Below are 17,384 nucleotides of genomic sequence, written 5' to 3'. Positions count from 1 at the left end.
ACATTGGCTCCTGATTTTAGATCGATGTATTTTGGCCTCAAAACTCCTGCCATGAACACAATAAATGAATATCTTTTGAATCTTGGCGGCGGATGAGACAGACATCGTCAACGATCAAGGACAGACTGTGTTCTTTCCCTTTCTTATGCCGCTTTTCTCTGGTCTTGTTCTTTGTTTTGTTTTGTATCTGTTTATTTCAAGAGAAAAACCCTCCAGATCTCAACCTTTGATGCTCAGAGAAGTTAAGGTGTTAAACAGGACGAACCAGTACGAGAATGAAACTAAATACTAAAATATATATATATATATATATATATATATATATATATATATATATATATATATATATATATATATATATATATATATATATATATATATATATATATATATATATATATATATACTATTTTAAACTATAAATACTGCTAACACTGACCTGTGTTTGATCCAGAGAAAGGCCCACAGAGACTGCATCACCTGCAGGACACACACACAGACACACACAGACACACACAGACACACACAGACACACACAGACACACACAGACACACACAGACACACACAGACACACACAGACACACACACACACACACACACACACAGACACACACACACACACAGACACACACACAGACACACACATTTAATAGCGTGCGGTCAGGGCAATAAAGGAAAGCAGTGATTGACCAATAAAACCTAAAATGACTGTGTCACAACAATAATATAATATATCCATGTGAAGTGGAGCAACAGACTTGTCTCTAAAACGATCTTTTAGAGACAAGTCTGTGTTTGTAACTAAGGCTCTGTTCATGTTTGTAGTGATTATAGGTTAGTTAGAAACACAGGCCGTATTTTAAGAACAAAGAGCGCCAGTCTGAATAATAACTGCTGAAGTGAGACTAGTCCAAACCTCCAGCACTTTAAACATGAGGTAGTTTAGCTCAGTAGGACAGGCGGTCCTCCTCGCGCAGGAGGCCGGAGTGGGAGACCAGCTTTTCACTTTGGCGTGCAAATGTTATCCACAAATACTGATGAACACCCGACATCAGCTGCCCATCCATAAAAGTCACAGCACGCTTCTGCATTTAATCCTCCTGATAAATATATTCCTCTGGGTGCATATGCATCAGACAAACACATCCGGTACAAACACCCACAGTAACATGAGGATTAACCATGTCAAACACAGGAATAATGCTGACCTGGGAGGTGGGGCAGGACGCAGGAGGGACGTCCTGCAGCGATTTGGCTGAAGTCCTCTGCAAAGCACCTCTGGGACACAGAGACAGGAGTCAGGGCAGACATGAGGACACAGGAAACACAGAGAGGACATGTAAGGCTGGATCTACCTCCCCTCTGCAGCTTGAGCCTGTCAGATCCACAGCCACAACGTCAGTGCTGGAGGAGGACGGCTCTGAAGGCCAGCACCCACCGGACGGCTCCCTGCACCCACCGGACGGCTCCCTGCACCCACCGGACGGCTCCCTGGAAAATAAGTGTTTTCATTTGATGGTTCGTCATCATAACTTTGTCATTGGGGAATAGAGGCAGATGAAACTCTGGGAGAAATGTGATTTCATTGGTCGCTGGAGACCACATGGCATGGATCTTGTTATTGGAGCGTTTGTGAAGATTTTCAAGCTGAACACAATGATATGCAAATTTAGCAGCTAGCTAATAAAATGGCTCTCTAGCGCCATCTCCGAATTTGATTTAAAACAATTCATAAAAGACTTTATTCGTCATAGACAACTGAAAAAAGGTTCATTTGTGACTGGGCACAGTGCCACAGAGTCACGAGACTCCAGTTCCTCTCCAGGTCTTACCTCGAGTTTTTATAGTGGAAAAAACTTTCAAAAAAAGAGTTTCTATTCAGGCTGCCTCAAATAAAGTCTGTTTGCTGCAACCCGAGCCAACATTTTTCAAGGGGGTCGGTCGGTAGGAAAATTCTTATTTTTTTTACTTCGAAGAGAAAAAAAAGATCCAGGGGTCAGAGGCTTCAACAGTCCAGGGGTCAGAGGCTTCAACAGTCCAGGGGCCAGGCTTCAACAGTCCAGAGGTCAGGCTTCAACAGTCCAGGGGTCGGGCTTCAACAGTCCAGGGGTCAGAGGCTTCAACAGTCCAGGGGTCAGAGGCCAGGGGTCAGAGGCTTCAACAGTCCAGGGGTCAGAGGCTTCAACAGTCCAGGGGTCGGGCTTCAACAGTCCAGGGGTCAGGCTTCAACAGTCCAGGGGTCAGGCTTCAACAGTCCAGGGGTCAGGCTTCAACAGTCCAGGGGTCAGAGGCTTCAACAGTCCAGGGGTCAGGCTTCAACAGTCCAGGGGTCAGGCTTCAACAGTCCAGGGGTCAGAGGCTTCAACAGTCCAGGGGTCAGAGGCTTCAACAGTCCAGGGGTCAGGCTTCAACAGTCCAGGGGTCAGAGGCTTCAACAGTCCAGGGGTCAGGCTTCAACAGTCCAGGGGTCAGGCTTCAACAGTCCAGGGGTCAGGCTTCAACAGTCCAGGGGTCAGAGGCTTCAACAGTCCAGGGGTCAGGCTTCAACAGTCCAGGGGTCAGAGGCTTCAACAGTCCAGGGGTCGGGCTTCAACAGTCCAGGGGTCAGGCTTCAACAGTCCAGGGGTCAGGCTTCAACAGTCCAGGGGTCAGGCTTCAACAGTCCAGGGGTCAGAGGTTTCAACAGTCCAGGGGTCGGGCTTCAACAGTCCAGGGGTCAGGCTTCAACAGTCCAGGGGTCAGAGGCTTCAACAGTCCAGGGGTCAACAGTCAACAGTATGTGTTCTCTCCTGCCTGGTCTGTTTCATACAGAATCATATAGGACGCATATGTGTTGGACAATGCTGTATTTGTCCCTTGGGATTAAAGATAGATTTACCAGCGCTATAAAATTATTCTACACAAGATAAAAACAAGATATATCAAATCAAATAAGGCACGCATTACATTTTTTTTTCTTTTTTTTTCTTCTATGAGATGATAAAAGACTTAGTATGAACAGAAATTGTACAGTTAAATTTACAGAAAGTGCAGTGAGTAAATGATAGTTAAAGTGGGACTTCGGGGTTGGCAGCGCTTTAAGCCCCTCCCACCGCCGCTGCCAAACTCAACTTTAAATTCATAGTTTGAGCGTCCTAATCCCAAAGAAGAAGAACAGACGATGAGTAAACAAGGACGGCACAAGTCTAGAAACACTACTGGACCAAAGCAAACAAAGGCCCGCAGCACAAGCTAACGAAGCTAATGAGGTTAACATGGCTAACATGGTTAGCAAGCCTGATGCGGAGAGATGCGGTTCTTCCCCTCCGGAGGCAGGCTCCCAAGGACCCAAATGGAGATTCTTGCGACTTCCTTGCATTGGAAGGATGAGAGAATGAGACAAGTCATCAGTTGCTGCTCATGATGTCTGAAATAAGACGTGAAATGCAGCGTGATATGGAGTTTTAGAGCGTTAATGATCGCAACAGTTTCTGCTGCAGTAGCCGCTGAGCTGAAAGCAGCTGGAGTAACCGGAGTACGCATGGATGAAGTCGAGCAGCATGTTTCAGATAGAGGCGCTGTGGGCCAGAGGGAGGCGCTGTGGGCCAGCCAGAGGGAGGCGCTGTGGGCCAGAGGGAGGCGCTGTGGGCCAGAGGGAGGCGCTGTGAGCCAGAGGGAGGCGCTGTGGGCCAGAGGGAGGCGCTGGAGTCTGATAACAATAGGAAAAATAAGATCCTGGATTTGGAGTCCAGGTCACGTCGTTCTAACCTGAGGCTTGTGGGCGTAGAAGAAGGAGAAGAAACAGAAACAAAAAGCTTTTTGGAGAAGATTATTCCTGAGCTCTTTGTTAAATCTGGAGTTGAAGTCCCTCCCATCACAATAGAAAGAGCACATCACCATGGCAACCAAGACCAGCAGCTGATAAACCACGAGGTCTGATAATGATGTTTCTTAACGATCGTGTGAAGGAACGTGTCCTGAAGGCTGCAAGGATTGAAGGAGACCTCCAGGGTTAAAGGAGACCTCAAAGATTAAAGGAGACCTCAAAGATTAAAGGAGACCTCCGGGGTTAAAGGAGACCTCCAGGGTTAAAGGAGACCTCAAAGATTAAAGGAGACCTCCGGGGTTAAAGGAGACCTCCAGGGTTAAAGGAGACCTCCGGGGTTAAATGAGACCTAAAGGAGACCTCCAGGGTTAAAGGAGACCTCCAGGGTTAAAGGAGACCTCCAGGGTTAAAGGAGACCTCCAGGGTTAAAGGAGACCTCCAGTACAAAGGTAAGAGCGTCTTCTTTGCTCCAGATATTCCATACGAGGTTCATCAACAACGGCAAAGGTTCCTCCACATCTGTGAAGAGCTCAGGAGGAGAAAACTGAGACATGAGTTCTCTTTCCCTGCGATTCTTCAGGTGACTTTTTAAGGTAAAAAACACATGCTCAGAACACCAGGAGGAGCAGAGGTGCTCCTCAGAACACCAGGAGAAGCAGAGGTGCTCCTCAGAACACCAGGAGAAGCAGAGGTGCTCCTCAGAACACCAGGAGGAGCAGAGGTGCTCCTCAGAACACCAGGAGAAGCAGAGGTGCTCCTCAGAACACCAGGAGGAGCAGAGGTGCTCCTCAGAACACCAGGAGAAGCAGAGGTGCTCCTCAGAACACCAGGAGAAGCAGGTGCTCCTCAGAACACCAGGAGGAGCAGAGGTGCTCCTCAGAACACCAGGAGGAGCAGAGGTGCTCCTCAGAACACCAGGAGGAGCAGAGGTGCTCCTCAGAACACCGGGAGAAGCAGAGGTGCTCCTCAGAACACCGGGAGAAGCAGAGGAGAAGCAGAGGTGCTCCTCAGAACACCGGGAGAAGCAGAGGTGCTCCTCAGAACACCAGGAGGAGCAGAGGTGCTCCTCAGAACACCAGGAGAAGCAGAGGTGCTCCTCAGAACACCAGGAAAAGCAGAGGTGTTCCTCAGAACACCAGGAGAAGCAGAGGTGCTCCTCAGAACACCGGGAGAAGCAGAGGTGCTCCTCAGAACACCAGGAGAAGCAGAGGTGCTCTTCAGAACACCAGGAGAAGCAGAGGTGCTACTCAGAACACCGGGAGAAGCAGAGGTGCTCCTCAGAACACCAGGAGAAGCAGAGGTGCTCCTCAGAACACCAGGAGAAGCAGAGGTGCTACTCAGAACACCGGGAGAAGCAGAGGTGCTCCTCAGAACACCAGGAGAAGCAGAGGTGCTCCTCAGAACACCAGGAGAAGCAGAGGTGCTCTTCAGGAAGATGCAAAACACAGAGAACTGAAGAGAACAAGAGATGGAGCCACCAGCGTGGGGCATGTGAGTTCAGCTTGTGGTCACCATGGTGATACATTTGTGTTGATTTGAAGAGACTGATGACAATGTTTATTTGTGTTTAACATCAGACTTTATTTTGTGCCAAATGTGGGGGATTGGATCTGTGGGAGAGCAGAGGTGAGAGCAGAGGTGAGAGCAGAGGTGAGAGCAGAGGTGAGAGCAGAGGTGAGAGCAGAGGTGAGAGCAGAGGTGAGAGCAGAGGTGAGCCAGGGAGGTTATACAGTATATCCAGTTCTTTCCGAAAACAAAAATGTTAACAAAAATGAAAAAATAAATAATAGACATGGTGTAATTACAAGTATCATCCTTCAATGTGAATGGCACTGAACCCAATCAAACCAAAAAAATAATTTGCTAAATTGAGAGACACATTTGAAAAATACTGAACATCAAAATCTAATGAAATTATTATTTGTCATACAGAGGAAAACAGGGAATTTTGATTTCAAACCGAGTTTTAAATGCGTCTGCTCCACCAGGGGGCGATATCACGTTCTATGCTGATGTCATGGAGCTGATTTTGAACCACTCTGAGGGAACCCTGACCCCTGACCCTGACCTGTGGAGGAGAGTGGAACCTTCATATTGAGCTACATTAGACATGTGGAGCTCAAGAGGCTCTGGAGGAACAAGAAAGATGAAGTCTCTTGTTGCAGAAAATAGGATTGATTGACATTTGGAAATGAACCCTACAGCACAAGGATTAAATCTGTCTTTTTTGTTCTCATTAAAGACAGATCTAAAATCACTGGAGCAGATATCGGCACAATAGAGGAATTACAAAAAACACATTGTGGAGGTTCAATTCCAGCTGTTTAATGACCCTTTGTTTAAGGACAAAATGTCAAACAACATTAAGACTTATCTGGAGGAAAATGAGACTGGGGAAACTGCCCCGCCCATCCTTTGGACAAAGCAGTCTCGAGAGGACAAATTATAGCCATAGCCTCGGAAAAAGAAACAAAGGAAGAAAAAGCTAAAGGATCTGCAAGAAAAACTAAAATTGTTGGAGGAAAATCATGCCAAAAAGGGATGTCCTAAAATGCTACAAGAAATGAAAATGATAAGAGGAGAAATGAATGATTTGACTTCACAGGAAATGGTTCAGAAGCCCCCTATGACGACGACACAAACAAGGCAGTTTACGTCGCCCGGATCGGCGTCACCGGGGCCCCATCCTGGAGCCAGGCCTGGGATGGGTGCTCCATGGCGAGCGCCTGGTGGCCGGGTCTTATCCCACGGCCCGAAAGAGCGACGTGGGGCCGCCCTCCCGTGGGCCCACCACCCGCAGGAAGATCCATAAGGGGCCGGTGCAAAGAGATCTGGGCGGCAGTCGACGGCAGGGGCCTCGGCGACCAGATTTCCGGACACAGAGACTAACTCTGGGGACATGGAATGTCACCTCGCTGGGGGGGAAAGAGCCTGAGCTTGTGCGGTAGGTTGAGTGATACCGACTAGATCTAGTCGGCCTCACCTCCACGCACAGTTTGGGCTCTGGAACCCATCTCCTCCAGAGGGGCTGGACGCTCCACTTCTCTGGTGTTGCCCGCGGGGAGAGGCGGGGCTGGTGTGGGCTTGCTGATAGCCCCTCAGCTCAGCTGCCACGTGTTGGAGTTCACCCCAGTGAACGAGAGGGTCGCGTCCCTCCGCCTTTGGGTGGGGGACAGGTCTCTCACTGTTGTGGCGGCCTACGGGCCGAACAGCAGTGCAGAGTACCCGGCCTTCTTGGAGTCCTTGGGAGGGGTACTGGACAGTGCACCGACCGGGGACTCCGTTGTTCTACTGGGGGACTTCAACGCCCACGTGGGCAATGACAGTGACAACTGGGGAGGGGTGATCGGGAAGAACGGCTTCCCCGATCTGAACCCGAGCGGTGTTCAGTTATTGGACTTCTGTGCTAGCCACGGATTGTCCATAACAAACACCGTGTTCAAGCACAAGGGTGTCCATCAGTGCACATGGCACCAGGACACCCTAGGCCGGAGGTCAATGATCGACTTTGTTGTCATGTCATCTGACCTCCGGCCGCGTGTCTTGGACACTCGGGTGAAGAGAGGGGCAGAGTTGTCAACCGATCACCACCTGGTTGTAACACTAACTTAAAATAATACGCATTTGACTGTCAGAAATGACTAAGTTCGGCCACAGGAGCTTGTGGGGAAAAAAAAGTAACACAGGAGGACGTTGTAGTATAAATTGTATAAATTGTATTAATATAAATAAATATAAACAAATATTCAAAACAACAAAAAAGGTTCCCAGCAAAGTTCTGTTCCTTTGGGTGCTTAAGTTCAGTTTGTAGGATCTCAAAAAAAGGTGAATATATTCCGAGTGAAACGAAAAAAATATTCCAACTTAGGGTGTCCGTATCCGGGGAAAAAACAAAGAGTGATCCTACCAGATTCTTAGGTCACATGGGTCGCTCGCCACCTCTTGCAGAGGATAAGAATCAGGGGGTGTCAGGGGGGGAAAAAAAACCTGACCTATAAAACAGAGGTCTAGTAAAAAGATCCACATAACATACATATATATACACATACATACATATATATATATATATATATATATATATACATATTTCATAATTACAATCAATAACAATGTTTGACCATTATCTTAATATTCAAATCGAGTTGATTAAAAAAGCAAAGTTAATTAAATGTAATTCATTCATGGAAAATCAAATTCAGCTTCATTCACATTTCTTAACGTTCGTTCTTAATGTTCATTCACAAATGTTGCGCAACAATCAATCTAAACAACGGGGAAAGTTTGCCGCGGGAAAGGCGGAAGTAAATTTGCCGCGGTAAAACGCGGAAGTAACTAAAACATCAAACATCTAAACAACAACGAAAGTAAATACATTTTAAACAAAGCGGTTCAATTTGGTGTAGTTGTAGTTCACTCACCATTGAGTCTTGGAATGATCTGTAACCGCTTCAGTTAGTTTCGAGACGTTTAACAGTTCATAACCATACGTTTTCAGTCCACAGCCGGAGCAGGAAGCGGAAATGGCTTGGTGGTTCGGCCATTTTTATACTAGCGCCCCTTGTGGTTGGGCCAATGAAAGTGTATGAGGGGGCAATATCAATCATTTAGAACCGGATTTGAGACATGGGTTACAGGGTCCCCCCCTGACCTCATGTACGTCCCCGTACATGGACTGGACTGACAGCTGTCAGATGGATGGCCAGGAGAGTGTTGATAACCAATATCCTCCTCAGGCACGGCAATTGAAAACACTTTTCCAAGTCCATCAAATAGTGATTGTATGCTTTTCAGAATTGGATGGCCCAGATGGCTGTAGTGTAGTCTGTCTGGTGGGCGTCTTGCTCTTGTTGAGCTTCTTTTTGGTTGTTCCGGGGTGAATGTTTCAGACTCAGGACCAGAAGGTAGGGTCTGCACTGAATGTGGTGAGTCAGGTTCAGAGACAGAGTCAGCAAATGAGTTCTCACTTTCAGGGTCTGGAGGGTTTGTTTCAGGATCTATTGGTTCTTGCTGAATATCAGTGCAGTGTTCAACTTGGGCAAGAATTTCTGTTTCAGTGTCTGATGAATGTTCTGGCAGTTCTGATATTGGATCTTGAATTTCAGGAACAATTTTTTCGGTAGGAATGTTCAAGGTAGTTATAAATCGTGTAGGCTCTGAGTAAGGTAAGTTGTACCAATTGGTTGGCAGTATTTCTTCATCGGATAGTGGTTCATCTTCAGCAATTTCAGTGTCTGTCGTTAGATGTACTGGCGGTTTTACTGTTCTTTTGGCATGTGATGGCTGGACTTGAGCTGTGACAGGTAGGTATCCACAAGGCAAAAGTAGGTCTCGATGGAGTGTTCTTAATGGTTTGTCGGCGTGTTCAAGACGTACGGTGTATACAGGTAAGTTTGTAGCCTTCTTCACCACCACATATGGTTCCGATTCCCATTTGTCTGCAATTTTGTGGTTTCCTCCAAGTCTGATGTTCCGGACAAGAACTCGATCTCCCACTTCAAGTTCAGATGCAATGACTTTTTGGTCGAAGCGTCTCTTATTCTTCAGCATACTTTTACTTGCATTCTCTGAAGCCAATTGGTAACTTTTTTCCAGATGTAATTTTAGCTTCTGAACATATTCAGAGTGATTCAGACTGGATTTGGACACAGGCAGGCCAAATATTAGATCTATTGGGAGTCGTGGTTGGCGACCAAACATTAGTTCATATGGGGTGAATCCAGTAGTGTCGTTTTTAGTGCAATTGTAAGCATGAACAAGTGGTTTTACAAAGTCTTTCCAATGAGTTTTTTCCTGTTCTGCCAGCGTACCAAGCATGTCCAGTAATGTTCTATTGAATCTTTCGACGGGGTTTCCTCTTGGGTGATATGGTGTAGTTCTTATTTTGTGAATGCCAGCCAGTGAACAGAGTTCTTTTATTGTTCGTGATTCAAAATCTGGTCCTTGGTCGCTGTGAATTTTCTGTGGAATCCCATAGTGCACAAAGAAATTTTCCCAGAGACTTTTGGCTACAGTTCTCGCCTTCTGATTCGGAGTTGGTATGGCAAGGGCGTATTTAGTAAAATGATCCGTTATGACCAGAATGTCTTTGATTTTGCTTTTATCAGGTTCCAATGTCAGAAAATCAATACAAACAAGTTCAAGTGGTTGGGAAGTTCTGATATTCACCAGTGGTGCAGCCTTTTCTGGTAGTGTTTTGCGTTTTATGCATCTCTCACATGTCTTCACCTTGGTCTGTACATCGTTGGCCATCCGTGGCCAATAAAAACGGTTCCGGACCAGATCCAAGGTACGTTCAATGCCCATGTGGCCCATCTGATCATGTAGGCTGAACAAAACATACGCACGACATTCATGGGAAAGCACAAGCTGATGTTGGAGCTGGTTGCCAAGTTGCCTTCTCCGTACGAGGACGTTGTTATGGAGCTCCAAACGATTTAGGTCCCGTAATAGGAGCGGCAGCTCTGGCAGTTGTTCCCTCAAGGAAGGTGGTGGTGATTCGCCAGTCTCCAATTGTGCTATCACGTGTCTGAGAATAGGATCCGCGCGTTGCTTGTCAGCTATGTCAGATGTGCTCAAGTGAGGATCCAAAGAGGAAGTAAATTGCTCGTCAGCAGTGAAACTATCTGGAAGGCTGTCAGTGGACATAGACAAGGAATGAACGAGAGCATAATCAGGAGCACTACAGATTAGTTGTCTGTCAGAAAGAGCTTGTACAGTATGTTGATCAATTGTTACGACGTTGGGGCATTCGAGATGTTGCTCAGCAAATCTGAGAATTCTGTCCTGTTCTTTTTGTGACATTAGGTCATTTGAGGGTTTTCCATGGGGTCTGCGTGAAAGTCCGTCTGCATCAGCATTTTGTTTTCCAGCCCGGTACGTGATCTTGAAGGAATATGTTGATAGAGCAGATAACCAGCGGTAGCTTGTGGCATCCAGTTTTGCTGAAGTGAGGAGATAAGTTAAAGGATTGCTGTCAGTCACAACAGTGAAAGAGGTACCATACAGGTAATCACTGAATTTTTCAGTGACAGCCCATTTGAGAGCCAGAAACTCCAGCTTGTGGGCTGGGTATCTTGACTCACTCCGGGACAACCCCCTACTGGCATAGGCAATCACCCTTTTTTCTCCTTTCTGCTCTTGGTACAGTACAGCACCGAGCCCGATGGAACTGGCATCAGTGTGTAACAGGTAGGGCTTCCTTGGGTCAGCGAAAGCAAGAACTGGGGCAGAGGTTAATTTTTCCTTAATTTTTTCAAATGCTTCTTGGCACGCAGATGTCCAACGGCCTCCAAATGGCTCTTTCGGATTAAGGTAGTTATCTGGCTTGATCAAGGCCTTCAGTTTCTTTTGGGACGGTGGATATCCAGAGGTAAGTTCATGAAGTGGCTTCACAATGTTTGAGTAGCCTTGCACAAATCTTCTGTAATAACCAGAAAATCCCAAAAATGATCGGAGTTCTTTTAAGTTCTTAGGAATTGGCCATGATCTCAAGGCTTCAGTTTTCTGCGGATCAGTTTCAACACCGTTTCGGGACACAACATGGCCGAGGTAACGGACAGAGGTTTGGAAAAAGATGCATTTTTCGACAGAGAGTTTAAGTCCAAAGTCTTTCAGCCGGTTTAGGACTTTCATAAGTCGTTCCTCATGTTGCTCCAAGGTTGGTGCAAAAACAATGAGGTCATCAATAAACACCAGTACCTCTTTGAGATTCATCTCCCCAACGCATTTTTCCATTAAGCGTTGAAATGTAGATGGAGCATTGGTGACCCCTTGAGGCATCCGATTGAATTCCCAAAATCCTAGTGGGCAGACAAAAGCAGTTTTATCCTTGTCCTTTTCATCCATTTCGATTTGATAATATCCGGACTTTAGGTCCAAAACAGAAAACCATTCAGATCCTGTGAGTGCTGTGAATGTGTCTTCAAGCTTGGGAAGAGCGTAGGCATCCTTTATGGTTTGTAGGTTAAGTTTTCTGTAGTCAATGCAGAGTCGGACACTGCCATTCTTCTTTCTCACGACTACTATCGGTGAGGCAAAAGGTGACTCCGATTCTCTTATTACTCCTGATTCTGACAATTCTTGAAGATGCTTTCTCACAGCATCAATATCTTGAGGATGTATGGGTCAAGGTCTCTGTTTGAATGGCGTTGAATCAAGCAGCTTTATTTGATGTTTTACTCTGTTGGTTCTACCAAAGTCTAAATCATGTCTTGCAAAAACATCCGGGATACTATTAAGTTTTTTGATTATTCTGTTCTTCCACTCAGGAGTGAGAGGAGTGTTTTCAAAGTTGTAGTCAAACTGTGGCTTTGGCAAAGAGTTAGACATGGATTCTGAACCGGTCTGTGCAGCACAGGAAATTGATTGAAATGCACTGATCTCTGCAAGCATGGCACGAGGAGGTAGAGTTACATCGTGGTCAGATTCGTTAGTGACTGGGACTGGCAGGAAAATTGGATTCTGGCTTGCGAAATCAACAAGACAGGACTGGATCATCAACCCGCCAGGCAATTGAAATGAGGTAGGATGTTCAATCATGACGGATTCTTCTGCTTGTAACGAATGTGAGATCACGATGCCATCTAGAAGCATGGTCTGTCCAGCCGGAATAGTTTTTTGAGTTGTGCTGTAGAGTTTCACAATTCCATGATGCTCTTCTCTTTTTAATTTATGTCTGTTTTCAAGTATTTTCAGGACAGCACGATAACCATACGGAACTGGGTTGAAGTCAGGACTTTGCTCATGGTGGACTGTGTAGACAATGTCCAGCGTATTGGTTCCAATAAGGACAAATGGCTGATGGGTTTTAAAGTCAGGCACTACCAGAGCCAACGTGGCAACGTCTATTGGAGTACCCAGGAAGTCGGGAGGAAAAGTGATGTTGAGACTGATGTAGCCCAGATAAGGTACTGCTTGTCCGTTTGCTCCTTCAACTTCAAGAAGGTCGTCCAGAGGTCTGAGTTGATGGTCTGATAGATGAGCGTTGTAAACTGATTCAGGAATGGTGGTAACTTGTGAACCAGTATCCAGCAGACAATTGATTGGTGCATTTTGGATGATAACTTGAGTAGTACATTTGGTACCGATTAGTCCCCTTGGTAATGTGTTGAAAGGTTGTCGAAGTTCATGTTTGGGACACCAAGATGAGGCAGCCTCCGCTTGTCCCGCAGGAGAGACTGATCCTAGTTTAAATGGCTTTGATTGTTGTTCTGCTCCCATTGTGCCTGTTTTTGTTGTAATCGTAATTTATTCTGCTGTACCAGTGTAGGATTAGCTGGTTGGTTGCATGTACTAGCAATGTGGCCATCTTCTCCACACTTGAAACAGAATCCGGGTCTTGGTCGTGTATTCTGGCCTTGGCTTCCGCCTGGTGATTGGAAAGAATGTGCTTTGCTGCGATTGGTGTTTTTCGAAGTCGGGGTGGTTAGAGCGAGGAGTGCTGACATTTGTTGCTGCAGTTTCTTCATTTGCTGTTTTAACTCATTGATTGAAGCAGAGTCTGTATCCGCATGGTTACAGGGACATGTGCTTTGAGCATGAAGAGTTGCTCGCTGCTTGATGGAACTTATGTGTTTCCTCATCAAGCTCTCCTTTACTTGTTGCCTGTCCTCTTCAGTTCTTAGAAGGAGGAGCAGTTCCGCAAAAGATGGAGGATTCTCCCTCTTTTGTTCAAGTTGCAACTTGCTAATAATTATATAGTCCCAGCACCCTCTGCAGAATTGTTTCAGCAATTGTTTGTCGATGTCAGTTGCAGCAACTCCACCTTGTTTGACAACCGTGTTCAGGGTCAGCAGCAGGCGTTGAAGATAACTTGAAGGTTTTTCACCGTGATCTTGAAATGTGTTTAGAAATTGTGCAAATAATTCTTCTCCATCCTGCACAGTGGAGTAAGCAGAGTCCAACACTTGTAGATAGATGGATGGCAATGTGTCAGGTTTCAGGCCCTTTATTACATCAGCAGCGGGTGACAAGAGGCTTTTCTGGTCACATGTAGCGGCGGTAAATTCACATCAGCTAACAACAGTTCAATGTGAGATCGCCAGCTTTCATAATCCGTTTCATTTGATGGTTTAGGCACCCTGCCGGAAAAGGAACGAAGTCTTAAGGTGGGTATCGAGTGTGATGTGATCTCTTCGGCTCTCACGATGTGCTCCACAACCATTTTTTGAATTTGGGGTGGATTTAGTTCAGATGGGGAGAGTATTCGGTGCGGAATTTGGTGCTCAGGTAAGGAACGGCTTGAATGTTGTGACGGTACTTGTGGTTGCGATGTTATTGCAGTTGGCGCTCCCTGCTGGCCAGGCATGAGAGGAACTGTTTCCACAATTTGCACTGAGTCATCTCCTCCGCCTGATGCCTCCACACTCTCCAAATGTTCACTTATTTGCGACATCACAGTTTGAAGCACTCTTTCAAATCTGTGTCCGCTCCGTCTTGCAAGATGTCTTAGTTCATTTATGTAATTAGGGGGAAAAGCCTCTGCTCCGACTGGGACTGTGTCTTCAATTAACGTAACGCAAAATTTGAGATTAGGTTCGGTCTCAGAAACGTGCGTATACGGCAATATTTTCTTTAGCTCTAACAAAGCTAAGTCATCTTTATAATCAATGATCAGGTTTTTAAAAAACAGAGAATCTGCATCGTCAACCAATACTACTTTGAATTGACCATACTGTTTCAGTACATCTAATATTTCATCGTCTTTAGCTGTGTGAGTAACACCAGAAACAGTAACACAATTCATCATGTTCAACCCTGATTTTTCAAACAAATCCATAATATAAATCGGACAAAACAAAATATATTTATACTGATTCACTGTGTATTAACACTTTCATTCACCAACACAGGCTCCTGGCTAGCTCGCCACGTGTAACACTAACTTAAAATAATACGCATTTGACTGTCAGAAATGACTAAGTTCGGCCACAGGAGCTTGTGGGGAAAAAAAAGTAACACAGGAGGACGTTGTAGTATAAATTGTATAAATTGTATTAATATAAATAAATATAAACAAATATTCAAAACAACAAAAAAGGTTCCCAGCAAAGTTCTGTTCCTTTGGGTGCTTAAGTTCAGTTTGTAGGATCTCAAAAAAAGGTGAATATATTCCGAGTGAAACGAAAAAAATATTCCAACTTAGGGTGTCCGTATCCGGGGAAAAAACAAAGAGTGATCCTACCAGATTCTTAGGTCACATGGGTCGCTCGCCACCTCTTGCAGAGGATAAGAATCAGGGGGTGTCAGGGGGGAAAAAAAAACCTGACCTATAAAACAGAGGTCTAGTAAAAAGATCCACATAACATACATATATATACACATACATACATACATACATACATACATATATATACACATACATACATATATATATATATATATATATACATATTTCATAATTACAATCAATAACAATGTTTGACCATTATCTTAATATTCAAATCGAGTTGATTAAAAAAGCAAAGTTAATTAAATGTAATTCATTCATGGAAAATCAAATTCAGCTTCATTCACATTTCTTAACGTTCGTTCTTAATGTTCATTCACAAATGTTGCGCAACAATCAATCTAAACAACGGGGAAAGTTTGCCGCGGGAAAGGCGGAAGTAAATTTGCCGCGGTAAAACGCGGAAGTAACTAAAACATCAAACATCTAAACAACAACGAAAGTAAATACATTTTAAACAAAGCGGTTCAATTTGGTGTAGTTGTAGTTCACTCACCATTGAGTCTTGGAATGATCTGTAACCGCTTCAGTTAGTTTCGAGACGTTTAACAGTTCATAACCATACGTTTTCAGTCCACAGCCGGAGCAGGAAGCGGAAATGGCTTGGTGGTTCGGCCATTTTTATACTAGCGCCCCTTGTGGTTGGGCCAATGAAAGTGCATGAGGGGGCAATATCAATCATTTAGAACCGGATTTGAGACATGGGTTACATGGTGGTGAGTTGGATCCTCTGGCGGAGGAGGAAGCCGGACAGACTTGGCAGACCCAAGCGCATTGTGAGGGTCTGTTGGGAACGTCTAGTGGAGCCCTCTGTCAGTAGGGTATTCAACTCGCACCTCCGGGAGAGCTTCTCCCATGTCCCGGGGGAGGTTGGGGACATTGAGTCCGAGTGGACCATGTTCTCCGCCTCCATTGTTGATGCGGCTGCTCGGAGCTGTGGTCGCAAGGTCTCCGGTGCCTGTCATGGCGGCAACCCCCGAACCCGGTGGTGGACACCGGAAGTAAGGGATGCCGTCAGACTGAAGAAGGAGGCCTATCAGGCCACTCTGACTTGTAGGTCTCCGGAGGTCATCGACGGGTATTGGCAGGCCAAGCGAGCCGCGGCTCGTGCTGTCGCAGAGGCAAAAACCCGGGCCTGGGAGGAGTTCGGGGAGGCCATGGAGGAGGACTATCGGTCGGCACCAAAGAAATTCTGGCAAACCGTCCGGCGCCTCAGGAGGGGGAAGCAGTGTCTCACCAACACCGTTTACGGTGCGGGTGGAGGCCTGCTGACCTCGACTGGGGATGTCGTCGGACGGTGGAAGGAATACTTTGAGGATCTCCTTAATCCCTCAGTCACGTCTTCCGAAGAGGAAGTAGAGACCAGGGACTCGGAGGCTGGCTCATCCATCACCCAAGCTGAAGTCACTGAGGTTGTTCGCAAACTCCTCGGTGGCAGGGCTCCGTGGGTGGATGAGATCCGCCCTGAGTACCTAAAGTATCTGGATGTTGTAGGACTGTCTTTTCTGACACGTCTCTGCAACATCGCGTGGCGTTCGGGGACCGTGCCTCTGGACTGGCAGACCGGGGTGGTGGTCCCTCTGTTCAAGAAGGGGGACCGGAGGGTGTGTTCCAACTACAGAGGGATCACACTCCTCAGCCTCCCGGGTAAGGTCTATTCCAAGGTACTGGAGAGGAGAATCCGACCGATAGTTGAACCTCGGATTCAGGAGGAGCAGAGTGGTTTTCGTCCAGGTCGTGGAACACTGGACCAGCTCTATACCCTCCATCGGGTGCTCGAGGGCTCATGGGAGTTTGCCCAACCAGTCCACATGTGCTTTGTGGATCTGGAGAAGGCTTTCGACCGTGTCCCTCGGGGTGTCCTTTGGGGGGTGCTCCGGGAGTACGGCCCTTTGCTCAGGGCTGTCCGGTCCCTGTATGACCGGAGCAGGAGCTGTGTTCGCATTGCCGGCAGTAAGTCAGACCTGTTCCCAGTGCATGTTGGACTCCGCCAGGGCTGCCCTGTGTCACCGGTTCTGTTCATAATTTTTATGGACAGAATTTCTAGGCGCAGTCAGGGGTCGGAGGGTGTCCGGTTTGGGGACCACAGGATTTCTGCTGTTTGCAGACGATGTTGTCCTGATGGCTCCATCAAACCCGGACCTGCAACATGCAGTGGGACGGTTTGCAGCCGAGTGTGAAGCGGCTGGGATGAGAATCAGCACCTCCAAATCCGAGGCCATGGTTCTCGACCGGAAAAAGGTGGTTTGCCCTCTCCAGGTGGGTGGGGTGTCCTTGCCCCAAGTGGAGGAGTTCAAGTATCTCGGGGTCTTGTTCACGAGTGAGGGAAGGATGGAGCGTGAGATCGACAG

General features: G+C 46.5%; 1 protein-coding gene across 1 annotated transcript in view; it reads right to left on the bottom strand.

Moving 5' to 3' along the window:
- Positions 1-12,496: 12,496 nt before the first annotated feature.
- Positions 12,497-17,384, bottom strand: part of LOC140359286 (bone morphogenetic protein receptor type-2-like) — a 51,233-nt gene continuing 46,345 nt past the window's right edge. Inside the window, exons 13-14 of the mRNA XM_072444146.1 lie at positions 12,630-12,762; positions 12,497-12,556 (exon numbers count right to left, since the gene is read on the bottom strand). Coding sequence (XP_072300247.1) covers positions 12,497-12,556; positions 12,630-12,762 — 193 coding nt within the window. The remainder of the gene's footprint in view (positions 12,557-12,629; positions 12,763-17,384) is intronic.

Source organism: Eucyclogobius newberryi, unplaced genomic scaffold (assembly GCF_026437365.1).
Source record: "Eucyclogobius newberryi isolate DKJ021-1_F unplaced genomic scaffold, fEucNew1.0.hap1 SCAF_14, whole genome shotgun sequence".
NCBI lineage: Eukaryota > Metazoa > Chordata > Actinopteri > Gobiiformes > Gobiidae > Eucyclogobius > Eucyclogobius newberryi.
Note: the sequence above shows the minus strand (reverse complement) of the source record. Positions and strands in the feature narration are given on the sequence as shown.